Here is a 16,741-nt window from a genome sequence, read left to right as displayed (position 1 = left end):
AGAAACTGGGGAACAATGCATAAGGATGTTTGCTATAGATCATTCACTAGTGATTTATTTTGGAAAATGACTTCATACTTTTCCTCTAGCTTAGTATTGAAGTATAGAGAGGGATGTCAATATCCATGGTGGGATGGCAAACTATTTTGTACAGTTAATGTACAATATCCTTTGACACATATTTATTCTGAAACTATGCAAGAGCTGCTTGTTGAATACCAGGAAGTTAAGCAGTTCTATTCCAGTGGCTCCTTCTGACTTCAAATCTATGAATAAATCCATAGTTCAACACAAATGACACACATATGACAAATATGAACACAACAGGTTTAAAGACCATTTAGGAAAACTATAAAATCCCCAAGTTATAGAGGGTGTAACTATGGAGCATAACACCATCCATAAACCAGAGTTGCCTGGTTTAGCAGAGGCTAAACCCAAGTTGTGCTGAGGTTACTGCAACTGATTCATAAATCCATTTCTGTACTGAGAAGTGTCCAGAGCCTCACCCATCTTCCCCAGTTTGTGAATCTACAAGCAGTGGAGAAAGAGGAAGTCTGTGAAGAGTATCTGTGCCTTCAACAATTACAACGGCTTTTGTTCCACATACTTGGGAACCTGAGGATGAAAGAGAAGTGTGTTAATTTTTTCTCCTGTCAGTGTAGATGAATCCTATGCATATAAATATAGGCAAGGTCTTTTAAAGGTCAAATCCAATTAATAGCCCTAATGGCTTGGCCAGCAAGGAGAAGCCTATGCAAACCATGCTCAGAATGCCAAAGCTGCCCAATGCTGAAAGCTGCTTTGGGGACATACCATGAGACAGGTCAAGCAAGCACCAGTCATTTTCATGTTGGCCAGGTAGTTTGGTTTGATGGTGCTCTCACTTCAGTTTGGGTCAACAGCTGAGAAATGGGAAAATATTTTCCTGATGTACAGTGTAACTGTGCAAAAGTGCATCACATGAATCATTCTGCTATGCTACAGTTTTAGATCTTATTTTTGAGTTTCATTAATGAACTTTGCTTCATGAAACAGGTAGTGCTGAAAAAGCCACACTGGTTATTTCTGCTTTTCTGGCTTTACCAGGATTTAGTTCTGCTTCCAAAGCTTGATAAGGAGAAATGTAAAATTCAATGTTCATTGGAGTTCCTGTGGAATGAAAAAAATAATAATAAAAGTTACTGCACATGTCAACAGAGGGCACAAAGGCAAAAAAACCAAAAACCAGGGTAGATGGGCAGAAGAGGAGTCTTTGTAAAAGCGTATCTCTAATTATAGTATATGTTCAAATCACAGCATCCTCTTGGCATTTAGCAGCTAAACCCTCAGTGTACTAATTTATCAGACATCTTTGGAAAGATTAGATTAAGTTTCTCTCTTTTGCACAATAATCTGTTGTTCAGCCTTAAAAACACTGGTTCAACTCCTCACTTTTGGTCACTAGGCTAAAACTGAAGGGAAACCTGTAACACTTGCATAAGGGACACTCAGGGTTGTGGTAGCAGGCATTAGAAGTACTTTTATGAACCTTAACATATTTATAGTTAGCCCTCACTTCTGACAGCGTAGATGAAGAAAAATAATATCAACTGTATTTGTCCTTTAGGCAACATAAGTATTATCACAGCTGCTACCACTGTCATCTCACGGTTATTCCCAAACCTCAGAGTGTTGCCACCATTGCTTGTGGGTGCTGCATAAGTCAGAGCTGCAGCAGCAGATAAAACACCTGGCCTCTTTGTATTTTCTCCTGTATCTCTGTATACTATCTGAGAATACAGACACACCAAGACCCTATATCGTGTTTAATTTATAAAGGAGGATCTTTTCTGTTAAGAAAGATCAATTCAGTGAGGGGTTTTTGGTTAAAATTCTTTGAATCTATGAAGGAAAAGAAAAAAATTAAAAATATCACCTCCAGTTCTTGGCACCAGGTGTCCTACTTTTCCATGAAGTACTTCAGTAACTCTGTTTACATCCTGAACTCTGGTTCAAAACACATCTTGATTAGTGTTTCCTGAGTTGCAGTGCTTACTAGGCTAATGTAGAGAGTAATTTGCACCCTTAATCAAAGGGAGATGATGCTTTCTTGGAAGTAGATAGTGTCCCCATTTGCTATGGCAGCTTCTGAAACACCATAATTCCATTCACACATTACTCCTAGGTCTTAGGCTTCCAGTTTCAATCCTGTATCGGAGCTGTTTCATGTTGCAATTTGATGTGCTATTTACCAGACATGAAGGGGGACAAAAATATTGGGAGTGGCAGGTTGAAAATAACCTGGATAAACTAAGTCAAACAGATCCAATCTCTAGCCTCATATGTTATCACACAGCTAAATACATAGAACTGTACAATTACACAGCTGTATATTAAAACTTTGAACTGCATTAACTTACATATTCTATGACTCATAATTTATATTTACTGAGATATCCATAATCAACAAGGATATAGTATATACATTCAATTAATATGCTTCTTAAGGGAACACGGAAAAACAAGACAAGAGTGTGCTTCAAGTTACAGAGGGCCATGCTTGCCCAGAGTACTTAATAGGCAAAATATCAGAAAAGATGCTTCAAAAGGAAAGCACTGCCCTCAACTGTGAGTCTCTGAAAAGAATAAAAGTCACTGTACAATTACCAGAGGGTTTAGGACCATCTGTAATCCTTCTCTTTGAAAGAAGAAATGAGAAAATGAAGGACAGAAAAGAAAGCTAGCCTCCACTACTCCTGACCTGAGCACAAAATGAGACATCCAAACAGCAGGACCCCAAAAGATATGTTTAACTTCTGCCACAGGGAGATCTAAACGTGAGTGCTGGCATTCAGATGCACTGTTAACTCCTGGTAGGTGGTCACATGCATGCTCTCTCAAGCTCTGCAACCAATTGGTTTCCCAAAAAGTCTCTTAGATAAAGCACAGGAATTCAGCAGATTGTCATTTGGCATGCTTGGCTTCTCAAGCTGGAGAAAAGCTTCAAGCTTTCCAGTGGAAGAAAAGTCATTAGATGTCTACATCCTGCTCGATAATTTGATAATTTAACACGTTTTCATTTAAATGCAGGCATGGAGGGAGAAGAAGAAAGAGGTAGACTTCAAGTTAGACTTCTAGTTACCTGTCTAGAAGAGACATTGAATAAATATCTTTTTCAAGGGCTTGCAAAGCAAGGTATCCCTTAACTTTCATTTCACTGTGAGGGAGAGATGACAGATTATGATTTTTGTAAACAAAAGCCCGTTACAGATTTTTAAAGTTTTTCAGGTAAAGTTACAACCTGTTTCCTGGAGTTTGGTATAGATTTGACAAGTCTTCTAGAATATTTCCAAAGGCATCATAGTTCTTCATTCTACCAAAAAGAAACAATTGCTATCACACTACTGAATAAGGTAGATAATAGGTCTTTTATACAACTTGCTAGAAAAAGCACAGTTTCAGAGTGACATAGGCCCCCTCCTTATCAGATCTGGCAAGCAGCAGCACTGCTTTTAAGTTGTCTTAGAAAATACCAGGAAATGTGAATCCTTGGCTCTGTTGCAACAAGCAAGCTAATTATAGCTGACACTAGTTAAATATGTACTACTGAAAGCTATAGATGTGTGTAACACAAATTCGACAGCTCATCAGCTTAAAAGCATTTTTCCTGGTGTTCCAATAAAGCTGGTCATGTAGTAACACTTCCCTAATACAATGCACTTTCTCATAGGTCTTTTCATCAAAATACCAAGGATTGTGTTAATGTTGCACTCCACAACACCCTGTGAGAGAAATGGATCTTAAATATAGCTGATAGATATGTCAATCAAAAAAAGAACAGGGGACAAGTGGTTTGCAGAAGTTTGTGAAGAATCTTGCAGATTCTGATTATCTGTGATAGCCTGGAGCTTGTCTCAGACTAACCCACCAGGTATTTGCTCATCTGTTTAAGTGGATTTTAAAAGCCTTAGTAAATTCTGTAGTGCTGCAGTCAGAGAGATGTACACAAGAAGACAGACTGTCCCTTTATGCACAGATGTGGCTGCAGTGTGAATCAGCAGAGAGGCCTAGTAAGCCTGCCTGGACTTCCCCAGTGGGACAAAACCTTTTTAAATAGAAACCTAAACGAGTCTGTTCTTCCAGATGGACTAGTAGGGAAGTGGGGAAATGGGATGGAAGCAGGTCCTGCATAGACAGGTGCAGACATGGCACCAGCTTATACATCAGCTGGTTGGGTTTTCATGATTTTATAGCTAGTTTGAGATTCACAGAAATCACTACACATATAATAGACTGCCTTGTGACCAAATAAAATACCCCAAGAGGTGTAAAAGAGATACTTGCACTTTGTGCCGAATCCTGAAAAAAAAACAACAGAGGAATGCAAACAAGTAGTACCCACAGTGTCAATGGCAATGAAATGGCATCATTCAGAGCCAAACTGCTGGCAGTTAACATTACTGAGAGGCAAAAACTTTGGAAAATGGCAGTTAAAGCTTTTAAGACATAGCTGTTTATACCCATAAAGTAAAGTTAATACAACTTAATTTCTGAGCGAAAAGAAGGCCAGAAAGACTGATGATATATTACAGGTGCACAGAGAAGACAGGTGAAATATGCAAGGTAAATGATTATTCTTTCTTTACCTTCCCCTTCAACTGTTCTGCTAAGGTATTTAAATAAGAATCCATTTATTTACCTATACTCATTATTAGTAAAATCAGGAACCTTGATTCTTTACCTCAGATGCTGCACCAAGTCATCACAAACCTAGAGGAATAAGAAAGAGGAGTTCCGTGTTGCCATCCTTTGTGAAGCATCTCTTAAAAGCATTTTATTCCTATCACTAGGATTGTTCCCCATTACTTTCGGTTAGGTGATGAGTTTAAAAAAACACCCAAGCAACAAAAAAACCCCAGACTAACGTTACAGTAGTTAAAACATGATGTTAATGATTAGAATTACAAAGGCTCTGTGGAAGAGGATAAAATTCACAGAAATAGTTTGTTGATAAATTCACTCAAAAAAAAAAAAAAAAAACCAGCCATCTTTGCTAGTTTTTATTATATTGGCAGTTACCATTCTTAAAAATTCTTTAGATGTGCATTTGCATCCTAATAATATTGTCCAGCCCTCACTCATCAACAGCCCTATGCTAGTTAAACAGAACAACTTGAAATTCCTGGGCTAAGTGCAACTCCAAATTAATGTAACCATTTGGATGCTTACTGTTTAAAAATAGAATTTATGCTCCCTGTTCCCTTCCCCACGACATCTTGTTGTTGTATCGTTGATCTGTAGAATTGTCTGTAACACTAAACAACTGCAGAATAGGGTTTGTGAACTGCAGAGTGATATTTTGCCAACATTTTTAATGAGACATTTTACAAGAAAAACATCCCCATTTGTAGGAATGCACCTAAAGAAGCCAGGAGGGAAAAGAGACTCTGGTAACAGCTCCAAGACATCCCTTGGGAATATAAATTGCACTACACCTTGGCAGGAGAATGTTCTAAGACCCCATTGTTTGCTGTATATATATATCATCAAAGTAGGAGAATACAAGTGTTTATGCAGGGTACTACAAAAGTCTTGGAATATAGCCAGGTCAGCTGAATTTTACCTTAATATTTATCCTACAGCACTTCATATCTGTAACTGAGTTGTAAATTTAGGTGAGAGATTCAGGTGCCTAAAGAGGCAGCTGATGTCATGAACGGGCTGGCAGGTGGGACAGAAGGAAAAGGAAGCCAAAGTCTTTCTGACACAGCAGCTGGAGGCCAGCTGGGAGATTACAGGGAGGTGAAAGAGAAAATTACCACAGGAGCTTCTCCAAGGTGAGCCAACTTTACATCCACCACTTCTCCATCCTTCTCCAGCTGTACTTCTATATAAAACATGTTTGATGTTATGTAGCAGGTAGTCCCAGTGGGGCTAACATGAGCATTAAGCCTGAGAAAAGAGAAAAATTAAAATAAATAAATAAAGCCTTGTCTATCTAAAAATGCTGTAACATGAAGAAAGGAAATGAGTGTAGTTTACTTGGTCGTGGGAAGAGGCTCTGGGGATGCTTCAAAAATAACTCTTCCTTGGCTCAGCTTCTGAAAACTATCCCATCAGGCAAGATATTTGTGCTCTGCATTATCATGTTGCCTGGCTGAAAACTATTTACCTCAATCTGCAGCTTTGGGACCTAGGCATGCATGCCCTGTCTTCACTCAACAACTTTTTTCACAAAGGGCTAATCAAAATAGGCAGTTATGCTCAATCCAAGAAATAGACTCCATTAGAACACTGGGTTAAAAAAAAATATTGTTGACAAGCCATCCAGATGGTGTTCCCCACTGGACTTGGGACCATGCTTGCTCATTTTTATTTATTCATAAACAAACTTACCCTTTTTGTTTGGATAAAGATTCCAATCTGTTCATCATGGAAAACAAAGATTTAGCTGGAAAAAAAAAAAATAAAAGGAATTGTTATTTAATCAGGCTGCAAAGATCAAGTAGAACCATTATTCTCCTTTAAGGGATATGATTTAGGTAATGAGAAAATGGTATCTCTTGTACGACTTATTATTATTAATGACAACTACTACCCTATGATTAACAAATGCTGTGCTGGGGAGAGCTTGTTCTCAGATTTTGAGAATAACTGTAGCCTGAAGGCTTAGTCCAAAAATGAGTCACAAGTCTCTTGTGTCATATCCACCTCTCTGTTTATACATCTGACCCTTTTGGGCAAATATCACCAATAGAGAAGGATGGGTAGTTTCCAAGGAATGTTAAAAAATACACTTTGAGTTTTCTGACAGCTCGTTACCGTTTAATGTCCTCTGTATCTTCTCCAAGCAAGAGCGAAATGGACCATCTGGAGCACTACCGACAGGCTGTCGCAGTGGCTTATCCTAACACATTTGTGAAAACAAGAGACAGGCTCCTTAAATTACTAGCCAAAGAGGAATATCCCTGCGTGCAAGACATTAACGCCAGTGCCCAGAACAACAGAACTCTACATATTTCTTTTTGTCACACATAGAGGTGACCTATCATTGGAGCTAGCTCCAAAGTGGCAGCACGGAATGGATTTGTGAAGAACCTGTCGTGCAGTAATTGTATATCAGAGGCCTTCAGGGCAGGGAGCAGCTTCCCATTCCCTTTTTAGCAGAACACAAGCTCTGACAGCTAATTTCACCATGATAATGGAGATCAACTAAGAAAGTATTCCTGTTTTAGAAGAAATCTTCTGAGTGAAAAAGGAGAGATCGGTAAGCACCACAGATCTGCTTGGCTTGATTCAGGGTGCAAGTTCCAGCTGAAGATGTTAACTTAAGTAGCAAGCAAACTCTCCCAGCTTCTCTTCTAGCGCTCGTCTGAGAACTTATCATACCTCACACTTCAATTCACAAAGAACAGTCAGTTTTGAGAAGTTTTCACTATGTTCAAACTCAGGACATTGTTTTCAGAGCAAGGCTTTAGTTAAGCATTAATAGAAAGAGGCATGGAAACAAGTAGGACTTTTTATATAAGCTCGCAGCAGTTGTGCTAATCTGCTTTTTACAAAGATGATCCTTAAATCTAATTAGTTGCTAAAAGGGCGGGAAGCAAGGAACCAGTTAAGGTATATCACAGCAGAAGAGAGTCTAGATAGCAGGTTTAGGGACTGATTCTGAAAAACAGTCTTTTCTCCCATTCCTGTGGGCAAGAATTGTCTTTAGGTACTACGAATGTGCTAACAATAATGGAGAAGAATCTAAAGTATTAGACAATCAGGACTAATTCCTGAAGAGTTAAAATAATGCAAAAAACCAATCTCCACAGTGTTAAAATGATGTAGGAAGCTATTTTTTTTTTTTTATCCACTGTTGGAAGAAAAGTCAGGAGCCAGGCTATAAAAGGCACCAGTTTTGGGAGGGGTTTACCCTGTTGTTTTACTTCTTTTAAAGGCAACCAGTTTTTGAACCACCTCAGCAACCTGCTCTTGCACCACATATCCTTCTCCCACCTAATCTGGGATTCTTACCATGCAAAAATGCACAAGTTTCAGAGTTTCGGCCCATGTCTTTTGTTGGTACTTTAAACGCAACTGTTCCATTAAATCATTTGTAGAAATAGCAGTTGCAGCCCCTGAAAAACATGTCAACATATTCTAAATATAATGGCACGTATATACATTGGCAGCCAGAAAAGTTGAAGGGGGAAATACATAAAAATTTGCTAAGTGATGAATGTTCTGCTTCAAAAGACAAGGCAGAAAAAAATTAATTTAGTTGAATTTTGCTTACAAGTATCTAATATTTGTAAGACCTGACAGAAAAGTTGCAGGGAGAAATTTTGTATAGGCAAGTATTTTCAATATTAAATACAGAGATGCAGTCTTATCTCCAGCTTGTTAATAAACTAGGCTATCTTTACATATGCTAAAATCTCAAATGTATATTCTTAATAAATACCAAGACCTTGCTGAGAGTACCAAGCATCCAGTTTTCTACACCCATCTAGAGCTTATTAGAGATAATTTTTATTAGAGATAATATTTTCTTTGGGGGTGGTGAAACATTGGTACAGGTTGCCCAGAGAGGAGGAGAAGCCTTATCCTTGGAAACATTCTAGATCAGGCTGGATGGGGCTCTGAGCAGCCTGGTCTAGTTGAAGATGTCCCTGCTCACTGCAGAGGGCTGGACTAGGTGACTTTTAAAAGTCCCTTCCAACACAGACCTCTCTATGATTCTCCAGAGAGAGATAATTTCAGTGTAGAGAAAAATCAATGCAGCTGAAAGAGTTAAATATGTTTGCATTTCAGCTTTTACAAAGGAGGTGCTATTAAATATTCATTTATTTTTAAAACTGGCATAGAAGTGACTATAGGTACAATCATGAGCTTTACCTGTGACTTGATGCATCCATTTAAAATCATGTTCTCACTATTTCTAGAGAGCAATTTTAGCTTAGGTTTGCTTGAACAGTATTGAAATGTTTTCTCCTGGGCTAGAACATGTAGTATGGCCGATCTACAGTAAGTAGGTTGCCTCAGTCCACATTGTGTGAATGGGTGTGTGCATGTATGATGTACCACAGCTGGGTAGTATTTCATGTTTCTGTGGTAATTGCCATAAATGTTTGCCTTGAATCAGAGCTCCTTAGAGTCTCTATGATCTTGATACTGACTACAGTGGTTTGATCATGTCCTGAAGAAGCAGAGAAGTAAATTATTTGCTGACTCTCTCAAAAAGATCACTTCCAAAGTAATGGAGGGAAACATGCCACTGCTTGCCTTGTCCATAAAATAGCTGCTCTGCAAATAAACAGAGGACTGATGTTAAGTAGTCACAGTCCAGCATGCAGCCAAGCCTAAAATTCACTTCCATTTTTAAACACAAAATAACCCTTTCCATTGTGATCAAATATATGTATTTAAGTAGATAAATATACATAATTTTCTCCAGGATAGGGATAGTGCCAGATTTTCTTAACAGGACAAATATTCCAAGACAAATAGTAGCCTTCATACCTACAAAGAAATGTAGTAGTGGCTAAGATCATGCATGAGAAACAGCATCTTAACCTTTGTCAGAATGCTCCTCAGATCAAGGTGTTGTTCCAGTATTCAGACTTGTCCTATCAAATTACCACACTCAAGAGAAGAGTTAAGAGTGCTGAATAATTAAAAACATTCTAATTATAGCATCTCAGGCATATTAGATATACAAATGTTTAACTGGGTCAGTTCATGGAAAGAAAAAAAGAAAAGGCAGGCAACTGGCCAAGCCTTATCATCAGTATAAAAGATAATAGGAATTACCACATGGATCCTGCATGCCCACCTGCTCTGGATTACTCTGCATGTTCACAGTATCACAGTATCACAGTATAACTTAGGTTGGAAAGGACCTCGATGATCATCGAGTCCAACCTATCAACACAGACCCCATGACTAGACCATGGCACCAAGTGCCACATCCAATCTCCTCTTGAACACCTCCAGGGATGGTGACTCAACCACCTCCCTGGGCAACCCGTTCCAATGACGAAGAACTTCCTCCTCACCTCGAGTCTAAACCTCCCCTGGCGCAGCTTGAGACTGTGTCCCCTTGTTCTGGTGCTGGTTGCCTGGGAGAAGAGACCAACCCCTTCCCAGCCACAACCACCCCTCAGGTAGTTGTAGAGGGCAATGAGGTCACGCCTGAGCCTCCTCTTCTCCAGGCTAAACAATTCCAGCTCCCTCAGCCTCTCCTCAGAGGGCTTGTGTTCAAGGCCTCTCCCCAGCCTTGTTGCCATTCTCTGGACACGTTCAAGTGTTTTGATGTCCTTCTTAAACTGAGGGGCCCAGAACTGGACACAGTACTCAAGGTGTGGCCTAACCAATGCAGATTACAGGGGCACAATGACTTCCCTGCTCCTGCTGGCCACACTATTCCTAATGCAGGCCAGGATGCCATTGGCCCTCTTGGCCACCTGGGCACACTGCTGGCTCAGCACTGATGTTGAAAGATACTTCCATGAGCAGAGCTACAATACAAATTGTCCCCAGAGAAAAATCTTCTCTTATTCTTAAAGCATTGGAGGTTATCTTACCCTCTTTTAAAGAGCTACAAATGGTATGCTTCTTTAGGGACCTTTGGAGAGATTCATTTTTATTACTACCTTATTTTTTTTATGGTTTTCTGTGCCTTGCTAAATCCCTGACTCCATAACGTGCTACACAATGTATGCCCTGGGCACACTATGATTCATACAAAAGTAACATTTTGTAATGTCATACTTCCTCCATTTCTGAATAATTTTTCTATTTCATTGAATGTTGACTTCTCTGCGAAAGGATCAATGTATTTTCCATTCAGATTCTTGCATGAATTCAAGTAAGCTGTTTGTTTCAGTGAAGATGCTGTAGACAACACAAAACAAGAGAGAACTGCATACTTTGGATACATTTTAATGATAGCAGTTTGGAGAACATTCCAAGGATTCCATATTCAGTGCAACAGTGGTATATTTTTTTTTGCCTAACTTTTACAGAGGGTGCTGGGAGTTGCTTTTTTCTATTATTGTTACATCCAGTCTGGATTGTTTTTTTCACCTGAAGAATACAAATCAAAATAAATCACCAGCAATATCTCCACTGGCCCACTTCCAACATTTTCTTAGAATTGCATTTTTCCAAAAGTCCTCAGCTGAACTGATCAAAAAAACCCCAGCAGCTACATGACAGCTGGAGCTGGGGTGGTCAGTGAAAACCAGTGGTTTACTAGAACTGCAGCATATGGTAAGAGGTGTGGCTGTGATTATCTGAACTGATATCTAGTCAGGAGGCTGAGGGAGCTGGGGTTGTTCAGCCTGGAGAACAGGAGGCTCTGGGGAGACTTTAGAGCAGCCTTCCAGTACCTGAAGGGAGCCTGCTGGGGAAAGACTGTTTACAAGTGCCTGCAGTGACAGGACAAGGAGCAATGGCTTCAAACTAGAGAAGGGCAGATTTAGATTGAGTATCAGGAAGAAGTTCTTCACTATGAGGGTGCCAGAACACTGGAACAGGTTGCCCAGGGAGGTGGTTGAGGCCTCTTCCCTGGAGATATTCAGGGTAAGACTCGATGAGGCCCTGGGCAACTTGATCTAGTTGGGGATGTCCCTGCTGACTGGGTGGAGGGTAGACCAGATGACTTTTGGAGGTCCCTTCCAGCCTGGACCATTCTGTGATTCTATGAGATCACAGGTGCTATTGTGCTCTTTCACACAGTGCCCTGAGATTTGGGAGTGCTCAGCAGTGACAGAGCTATAAAGTGGCCATGTAACTAACTGGACCATGACTCACTGTTTTCAAAAATGTTGCGCACTCAAACCATTCCTTTGTCTGTCCTAGGTGCTCTTCGATCTAAGGTAGGCTAAACCCAGTGCTGCTTAGCTTTTACGAACCATAGCTTAATGTGATACAGTCTACAATTTATGGCTTTACAATCCATAAATACTACTACATGTTTTGTCATTTTTGCCTCACACTATATCATCAACACAGTTATGAAGTGTAATTATTTTGTTCTTAAGAGTAACATCAGAAAGATGGTGTCTGAATTTTATTTCACTACAGCCTTATAGACTGAACCAGTTTTACTTCACAATTCATTGAATAGTACTCCTGGCTCTGCACTCTGAGGCACTTAACACTAACAGGATTTGACTGTATACTACTCTTTCACTGAAAGTGATTCAGATCTTTCAAAGCCAAAGACAGACATAAAAAAAATAAGTTTGTAGTAAATGGCCATGGATGTAGAAAAGCATTGACACTGACAAGACATATCTTTTCCTCAGAGTGCAGTCAAGATATGGCATTCAATTTCTGTTTGACATTTGCATTATAGTCTCCAAGTAGTTATTGCCTAAGTCTTCTCCCAAAGGTACTAGAGACATACAGCCATAACTTAAATAACCTCATGAATGAACACTGGAGGGCTAGCTTCACACGCATACACTCTCCCTTTATAAGGTTTCATAGAACATCATAACTGATGTTCATAACTGAGTATTTGTTGCTTATCCCACATTTCATCTTTCCAAGACATTCTGGTCATTTTTATAACTCAAATCAGGTGTTGCACCATCATTCATGTTCTTTACTGACATCACTCAGGTGAAATTATGAAGCCCATCACTAAAGATCTGAAACAGCTCTCCCTCAAGATAAGAGATAAAGCAAATGCAGCTGGAATATAATCTGCAAAATATGTCAGAATTAGTAATAACCATCATATGTTGAAAGTCTGCAGTGAAAATGTAGTTGTTGAGTGGGGGAGAATGGGAGCTAAGATTTAAGTGAGGAGCTGAAAATCATGGCAAGCACTTAGGAGATAACTGAGGCAGAGAAGGGGTGAAGCAGAGAAAGAGACTAATTGTGCTTAAAGGATCTTTCCACCAGTATGTCTGAAAGCTAACCACACAAGAGTCCATCTTAATTTTCCTGTTTTTCCAGATGGGGAGAGGGGGTTACTCCTGAAGCTGGCCACAGCCATAGAACTAGAAAACAAATTGTGGATTACCTCACTCCACTACAGCATGCCACCATCAGAAGTAAGAAGAGAACCTCCAAAGAAAGAAAGAAAGAGATGGGGAAAAAGACTAAAGAAACACAAGAAGAAAGGCTGTAAAAAGACACGTCAAAACCATGAAGTAAGTATAAAACCACAGAAAGTATGAAAACCAGGAGCAATAGAAAAGGAAGGATATGGAAAGCAGAAAAAAAAAAAGATAAAAAGGGAAATACAGGAGGAATAACTACATAGATACTTCTAAGATTAGAAAAGATAGTTTTAGAATATTTTTTGTCTTATTTTCATGACAGAAGAGTGACATGACTGTAGGTCTACTTTGAGCTGTTTTAAACCAATAGCAGTTTGGAGATGATTGTTAGGCTTAAGAGTTCTGATTGAATATATATCAGGATGTGGGTTATGTAATATCCAGACTAAAAAAAGCAGCAGCATTCAGTGGCAAATACTGATTTCAGTAAAATAGTGTGTAGGAAGGACACATTTTTCAGGAAAGACAATATATAAAGGAGCTCAATCTCAAAAAATGCCAGTTCAAGATGTTACATCAGTGCCATGCAGAGAAGTATTCCATACAAACTATGTATTTTACAGCATTCTGTATTGGTTAAGCAATTTGATACTGCTTTTTATATCTTATGTTTTAAAACCAAAGCTAATTAAATTATGAAGACTTGTAATAAATACATGCAATAAATGTTGTATTATACATTTTAGTGTCTGTATGTTTTTAGACATTTTGTAATTGCTTAACTATGTTCCTAATAATGTTGGGGGGTTTAATATCTTGTAAACCAGCTGTGTTGTAACCTTCAAATCTCAGAATTTCAGGCTCCTAGTCACCTACTAGAATGATGTTATTTCTCCTAGCTCTGTTGAATGACAGGATGAATGACTGCAAACTCATCACTAGTCTTGAGTTCATTGTTATTCAAGTCACTTGACTGCATTTTCCCTATAGGCACAAAACATTCAGAAAGAGATTATCTTCTCAACATGATAAGAAAGCTATGAGTACTAAGCACCATGACATGCTCAAAAGGAGTACTGAGAGTAGTGTCATTTGGACAGCTAATAGTGCTAAGCGAACACAAGTATCTCATTACCCAACAGGAGTATGTATCTGTCTGCAAGTGTAGTGGGACATGTCTTACAGGTTTGGAGGCAGTCACAGATGATGGGAAGCTTCTCTATCAACTATCAAATTAATATGTCCTTGCATTTAGCAAGATTAACAGGACCAACTGCTCACATAACCTTTGAGTGTGTGAGTTGTAGTGTTCAGAATCTGGACTGGATTAGCTCATTCTGAGAACAGCTAACATTCATCCCTGCCCATCACAAAAATACTCTCTGGCTTGTATGCGCTGCAGAAGCATAGAGAAAAAAATATCTATCCCTACCTTTAGAGCTTAGTGTCTAAATACAAAAGATAGATTAAAGTTGGGATGGGACAATGATGGACAGTGACTGGCCAAGATCAGAGCAGATCAGTGACACTGTGAGAGTTTGTCATAGTTTAAACTCAGACAGCAACTAAGCACCATACAGCCACTTGCTCACTACCCCCCCCCCCCCATGCCTTGGGACAGGGAAGAGAATCGGAAGGGTAAAAGTAAGAAAATTCATGAGCTGAGACAAAGGCAGTTTAGTGAGTAAAGCAAAAGCCATGTATGCAAGCAAAGCAAAACAAGGATTTCAATTGCTACTTCCCACTGGTAGGCAGGTGTTCAGCCATCTCCAAGAAAGCCAGGCTCCGTCACATGTAACCGTTATTTGGGAAGATAAATGCCATAACTCCAAATGTCTCCCCCTTCCTTCTTCTTCCCTCCCCGTTTATTGCTGATGTCATATGATATGGAATATCCCTTTGGTCAGCTGGGGTCAGCTGTCCCAGCTCTGTCGCCTCCCAGCTTCTTGTGCATCCCCAGCCTACTTGCTGGTGGAGCACTCTGAGAAGCAGAAAAGGCCTTGACACTGTATAAGCACTGCTCAGCTACAACTAAAACATCCCTGTGTTATCATCACTGTTCTCACCACAAATCCAAAACACAGCCCCATAACAGCTACTTTGAAGAAAATTAACTCTATCCAGCCTAAACCAGCACAGAGTAGTTTTAAGATTACCTAAATCCCAATCCAGTAGGCTGTCCCCTAGGACCTGCAGTTGTACTGCCTGATAGCAGGCACCCAAATAAGATTTGTCACATCAGATTCTGCTGATAGTTTTGGGGGATTCAACCTCCCAACAGATGCACCATACTCCCAAGGCAGCCATTGCTCTCACTTGTGTGAGGAACTATGTACTAAATCTGCACTTGGGCCTGTCAGTTATATACCTCAAGTGTAGCATGTCCCTGAACCCTGAAAATCCGTTACAGAAACACACACAAAAGCACATAAACTTGGGAAGGATGAGCATGTTGCTAATTAGCCAGGCAACAGTTCACCATATTCTTCACTCATTGTTACTTCTGATTGTTTACAACTGGTACAAACGAGGCAGGTGAAAGCTTTGAGGTCTTTCCCTGTGTTGGGGAGGTGATTGTCCCTAGAATACATGGTGGCTTTGAGTTAGATGATTTCTCTCCTTCAGTCCTGCTGCTTAGAAACTCCATTAAATCACAAATACATTTCACATGTCCTTATATATTGGTAATAAAAGGTTGTCTAATAAATTATAATCCATAAAAGATAAGAAATTATTTGTTCTACCAGGAAACCCTACCCCCCACTATTGACTTCAGTGCAGCAATGCCAACACCAAGCTGTGTAGTGCGGTAGACTCACTTGAGGGAAGGAATGCCATCCAGGAGGTCTTGACAGGCTTGAGAAGTGGGCTAGCGGCAAATGCATGAGGTTCAGTAAGTCAAAGTGCAGGGTCCTGCATCTGGGTCAGGCCAATCTCAGGCACAAATACAGACCAGGTGCAGAGTGGGTTGAGAGTAGACCTGAAGAAGGAGACTTGGGTATGCTGATTGATGAGAACCTCAACATGAGTCAGCAGTGGGTGGTGGGACTCTGGAATAGGTTGCCCAGGGGGGTTGTGGATGTCTCCTCCCTGGGGGTGTTCAAGGCCAAGTTGAATGAGGCTTTGAGCAACCAAGTTTAGTTGAGAGGCATCTCTGCCCATGGTGGGGAGGTTTGAGTAGATGATCTCTAAGGTCCCTTCCAACCTAAGCCATTCTATGAATACTTCACACCACATGGACATACAGACCCAGCAGATGCCAGGTAAATCTATGCTGAAAAAGGTATTTTAATCAGACTGAACTGCATATGAATTGTTCCTTCTATGCTATGAGTTCCTTAGATTCCGTGGAATATACAAAAATAAGTTCATACAGAAATGGATAAGTAAGTAGTGGTGGACTAAACACTGGCTAAATGTCCATGATGCCAAAAATTGCAGAAAGCTGAGCACAGAGAACAAGGGGGTTTTAAAGTGCACTTGCTTTGCAAATAGAGAACAATGCTTGCATGATGCAAAGACCGAGGCCAAAGATTTCCAGCTGAGGTAATAAACACCAAAATTTCCAAACTCAGAGACTACTTTCAGCCAAGTAATTGTGAGGAGGGGAGGGGTCAAAACAGTTTGTGTCTTCCTTCAATGGTTACAGCCTGATAAAACCTGTACTGATAAGTCTATTTCTATGTCATGCTTAGGTTCCATGACATCTTATGTTATGAGCTTGTCATACTGTGTTGACATGCAGCTCCTAT

The 16,741-nt window shown here is 39.9% G+C and overlaps 2 protein-coding genes across 2 annotated transcripts in view; one reads left to right on the top strand and one right to left on the bottom strand.

Annotated features, from left to right (window-relative positions):
* YAE1 (YAE1 maturation factor of ABCE1) overlaps nucleotides 1-13,673 on the top strand; it is a 25,010-nt gene extending 11,337 nt beyond the window's left edge. The window contains exon 7 of the mRNA XM_068156855.1: nucleotides 12,943-13,673. The gene's annotated coding sequence lies outside the window, so the exon portion shown is untranslated. The remainder of the gene's footprint in view (nucleotides 1-12,942) is intronic.
* LOC137450397 (mediator of RNA polymerase II transcription subunit 1-like) overlaps nucleotides 1-16,695 on the bottom strand; it is a 22,117-nt gene extending 5,422 nt beyond the window's left edge. The window contains exons 1-11 of the mRNA XM_068156850.1: nucleotides 15,809-16,695; nucleotides 8,005-8,108; nucleotides 6,805-6,889; nucleotides 6,379-6,433; nucleotides 5,802-5,934; nucleotides 4,724-4,752; nucleotides 3,284-3,355; nucleotides 3,125-3,199; nucleotides 1,919-1,989; nucleotides 1,087-1,152; nucleotides 510-618 (exon numbers count right to left, since the gene is read on the bottom strand). Coding sequence (XP_068012951.1) covers nucleotides 510-618; nucleotides 1,087-1,152; nucleotides 1,919-1,989; nucleotides 3,125-3,199; nucleotides 3,284-3,355; nucleotides 4,724-4,752; nucleotides 5,802-5,934; nucleotides 6,379-6,433; nucleotides 6,805-6,889; nucleotides 8,005-8,108; nucleotides 15,809-15,827 — 818 coding nt within the window. The 5' untranslated portion in view covers nucleotides 15,828-16,695. The remainder of the gene's footprint in view (nucleotides 1-509; nucleotides 619-1,086; nucleotides 1,153-1,918; nucleotides 1,990-3,124; nucleotides 3,200-3,283; nucleotides 3,356-4,723; nucleotides 4,753-5,801; nucleotides 5,935-6,378; nucleotides 6,434-6,804; nucleotides 6,890-8,004; nucleotides 8,109-15,808) is intronic.
* Nucleotides 16,696-16,741: the final 46 nt, after the last annotated feature.

This window comes from Melanerpes formicivorus, unplaced genomic scaffold, assembly GCF_026170545.1.
Source record: "Melanerpes formicivorus ecotype bairdi unplaced genomic scaffold, bMelFor1.0.p_v2 SCAF_35, whole genome shotgun sequence".
Lineage (NCBI taxonomy): Eukaryota > Metazoa > Chordata > Aves > Piciformes > Picidae > Melanerpes > Melanerpes formicivorus.
Note: the sequence above shows the minus strand (reverse complement) of the source record. Positions and strands in the feature narration are given on the sequence as shown.